At 33.6% G+C, this 4,047-nt stretch overlaps 1 protein-coding gene across 1 annotated transcript; it reads left to right on the plus strand.

Moving 5' to 3' along the window:
* Positions 1–1,930: 1,930 nt before the first annotated feature.
* On the plus strand, positions 1,931–3,186 carry LOC149556024 (uncharacterized). Its single transcript, XM_089829666.1, has 2 exons — positions 1,931–2,433; positions 2,604–3,186. The coding sequence occupies exons 1-2, from the start codon at positions 1,931–1,933 to the stop codon at positions 3,184–3,186; spliced, it is 1,086 nt and encodes a 361-aa protein (XP_089685792.1).
* The last annotated feature ends 861 nt before the right edge of the window (positions 3,187–4,047 follow it).

Here is a 4,047-nt window from a genome sequence, read left to right on the forward strand (position 1 = left end):
TCAAATTGTTGGAGGGAAGAAATGTCTATTAATAGATACATTCATGGAAGAATTTATTTTAGAAATGAATATACATTCTGTATGAGCTCAGAATACTGTTTGGGCACAACATCTATCAACATTCTCTGCATTCTCTATGCTTAGAATACTTGAAATTAAATTGTCTCTGGGTAGAGAATCTATCGATATTCTATGTATTCTTTGTGCTACATTCTAGAATATTAGAGTTCTTTGTGAGCACTCAGAGGGATTGACTATAACATCAGTAGCTTAGGATATCAAAGGCCCAGTAAACCAGGTATTTTACCATTGATATGTAAAGTACTAATAAACATGTTCATTAGTAAAAGAACTATTTCAATCTGAATGTTATTTTTTGAAAATTAGTAAAAGAACATTTTAACTTGAATGTATTAACTTTCTATGTATTCTATGTGCTAACATTCTAGAATATCAAACTTCTTTGTAAGCACTCAGAGGGACAACATATAACATCTATTGCTCAGGATACCAGAGAGCCCAGTAACCTTCAAGATATCAGCCAGTAAACTATTCAGGTATTTTTACCGCCGATATACTACAATGATGCTATTTGTATGAATGATTCAATTTTCTCCCAACAACGGATAATATAACATGCTGTTATTAATCAGAATTATTGAGTTTTCTCCCAAGAAAATAACAACAGTTCTTATAATTTATGTCATAAAATAGTATTTAAATCTGTTATTGTCCACAAATCTGTTATAGTCCACCATATTATATATGTTGTTACTTAAATCTGTTATAGTCCATCATATTATGTATGATGTTATTTTTAGACGTTATAATCCATCACACATGTTGTTAGTCCATCATATATTAGATGTTGTTACTCCATCATATGATGTATGTTGTTATTTACAGGCTAACTGTGAATTAGTTCATCATATAATGTATGATGTTACTTGTAGACTAACTATGAATCAAATCTTCCAGTTCCCCTTGGTAATTTATTTATAGACTAACTGTGAATTCAATCCAAAAAATAATAGCATATCATATGATGGGATATAACAGATCTAAGTTATTTGTGGAAATATTGTGACAGAAATTTCAGTTCTAAGAGAGTAAGTGCACGATAAACCACCATACAATATGAAGTTATTTGTGGGAGAAAGCACAATAATTCTGAAAAAGATACAACATATTATATGATGGAATACAACAGATATTTCTATCATAATCCATCATACAGTATGAAATTATTTGTAGAAATATTATGCATTATGGAGATTTTTCTATCAGCAATTGTTAATTCATTCCCAAAAATAACAACATATTATATGATGGAATATAATAGATATTTCTGTCCTAGTCCATTGTACAATATGAAGTTATTTGTGGAAATATTGTGACGATAGTTTTATTTCTAGGAGTGACTGAAAAATAAACTAGCATACAGTATTAAGTCAAGATTGTTCAGTCATTCTCTTTGGAATGGTTTTTCTATACAAATCTTTTTGTCACTTTTCTTGTTATAATATAATTTCTCCATAATCACTTATGTTACTATAACATAATCTCTCCATTAATTATTTAAATGACTATTAATATATCCTTTTTTCTATTTAGGATATAATATAATTTTTCCATAATATGTTATATGGCTGTTAATATGTTAATATGATGTTTTATGTTTAGGCATTATGACAGCAGGAAAAAGAAGAAGCAAAAGAACTACCCGAAAGTTGACACCTCGTGGATCACGAGGTGTTAAATTACACGTTATTGACTCTGATGATAGGGATAATTCAACCAAGCCAACTCCTGATAACAGAAATCATGCTCTGGTTTCCAATAATATAGATAGTCCAGATGGAGTTTCCAAATCTTCTAATTGTTAAAAAAAAAAGAGAGTCTTCAAGGCAATCAATGGACAGCAGATGATATGGAACATGCCATTGAAGATGTTGAAGATAATTGTTTTTCAATAAGAGGAGCAGAAAAGAAGTGGGGAATACCAGTTAGCAGCTTATCCTATTGGCTAGGAGGACTCACAACAACAAAAACCAGGGGACCGCCAACAATTATCTCCTTAGAAGAAGAGCTAGAAGTTGTTCAATGGTGTAAAGATTTAGCTCAGCTTGGTCGTGGATTGGAGGTAATTCAACTTAAGTCACATGTGGCTCACATTTTCCAAACAAGGCCAAATCCATTCAAAAATGGCTTACCAGGTAGATCATGGTGGGTTGGATTCCGCAAACGCCATCCAGATTTGACAATACAAACTGCAGAGGGTCTAGATAGGGATAGAGCATTGATGCTACGACCAAGTATTGTGGCAGATTTTTATAATAATTTGAAAACATTATATGATTCTAATCATTATGAACCAACACACATATGGAATTGTGATGAAACAGGTGTGCAGGCAGGGAGAAATTGTGGGATGTGAGTAATTGCAAAGTTGGGAAGTAAAAGTGTACCTCAAATATTATCTAAAAGTAGAGAATGGATCACAATATTATGTTGTATCAATGCAGCGGGTCAGAGTATACCAGGCTTCTATCTTTTCAAAGCAAAAAGAAGGCTTCAAAATTACATTGCTAACTGTGAAGCAGGAGCTTGCATGGCAGCACAACCACATGCTTGGATGACAAAAGAATTGTTCTTAAATTGGCTAGATCTGTTCCAGGTGGTGCTTCATCCCAAAGTAGGCATCTGCTCATTTTTGATGGACATGGAAGCTATGTTGCCTTTGCCACAATTCAAGAAGCAAGATCTCTAGGCATAGATCTTCTTACATTGCCTGCTCACACTAGTCATAGACTACAACCTTTAGATGTAAGTGTGTTTTCTCCATTTAAGGCATATTTCAAATCTCAAAGGTCAAAATGGATGGCCAAACATCCACACATAGAAATAAGGAGAACAGAATTGGCTGAACTTGCAAGCAAAGCTTTCAAACTTGCCCTTGTGCATAACAATATTACAGCTGGCTTTCAAAGGACTGGAATTTGGCCATTGAATAAAGATGCTCTTCGTAATGACATGATGCCAAGTAATGCATTCAATGTTGAAGATGAAAATGATGCTGTTGGAATTGCAAGCATGTTAAGACTGGCTGGTTATGATGATGATGCCATTGCAAATTGTGTGGCTGAAAGAAGGGAACAAAAGAAAGATGAAGCAATAAAAAAATAAGTTCACAATAGAAAGATGATGCAAATGTAAATGAAAGTTCACAAACAGATTTTGTGTCCTCACCAACACATATTAGCCAGAGTCAATTTGAAGATGACTTGCATGATGTAATGAGTATGCCAACACAGTTTGATCCACCTGATTGGATTAAAGAAGGAGCAAAAGAATTGGGAGTACAGATTGAGTTTCAAGATGAAGATGTATCATTATCTATTCCTTCTCCACCTCCAATGCCAAGAGAAGAGGTGATTCATTATTATGCTGAAACAAAAAATTGGGAGACATCAGATTTGGAATGTAATGAAGATGAAGATGGTCAGAATGAATGTAATCTAGATGGTTCAAATCTAGAATATACTGAAGATGAAGATGTACAGGTTAATTATAATCTAGCTGGATTGAAGACATCTATAGATGAAGATGGACAAGCTAAACATGATATAGATGCATTGAAGACATCTGTAGCTTTTGAAACAGAAGGTGAACAGGTGTTATGTAGTCAGGGATCATTAAGAAGTTTTCTGAAGCTACCAATTGAAAGAGTTTCAAGGAGATTCAAGCCATCTGAAAATGCTACTCTTAGATTGGGAAGAAAATCTCAAATACTTACATCTAATGACTACATAATCTTGCAAGAGCAGCAAGAAGCAAGGAAGGTTGAACTTATACAGTTGAAAGAAAGGAAGAAAAAACAGTTGGAGGAAAAGAAAATTCATCTAACTGAGTTAAGAAAAAGGAAAGATCAACAGAAACTTGAAAGACAAATAATAAAACAAAGGAAGCTTGAGGAGAAGGTGCAACAACGAAAGGAAAGGGAATTGAAAAAGAAAGAAAAGATGGATTGTAGAAGGGGTAAGCTAT

This window comes from Cupressus sempervirens, chromosome 5 (genome assembly GCF_028749045.1).
Source record: "Cupressus sempervirens isolate cs-2001-9-10 chromosome 5, ASM2874904v1, whole genome shotgun sequence".
Lineage (NCBI taxonomy): Eukaryota > Viridiplantae > Streptophyta > Pinopsida > Cupressales > Cupressaceae > Cupressus > Cupressus sempervirens.

Bases quoted from the DNA above. Each gene is read 5' to 3' on its own strand.
- LOC149556024 (XM_089829666.1), top strand. From the start codon at position 1,931: ATGGAACATGCCATTGAAGATGTTGAAGATAATTGTTTTTCAATAAGA. The intron at 2,434-2,603 runs GTGAGTAATTGC...ACTGTGAAGCAG, and splicing joins GCAGGGAGAAATTGTGGGAT to GAGCTTGCATGGCAGCACAA.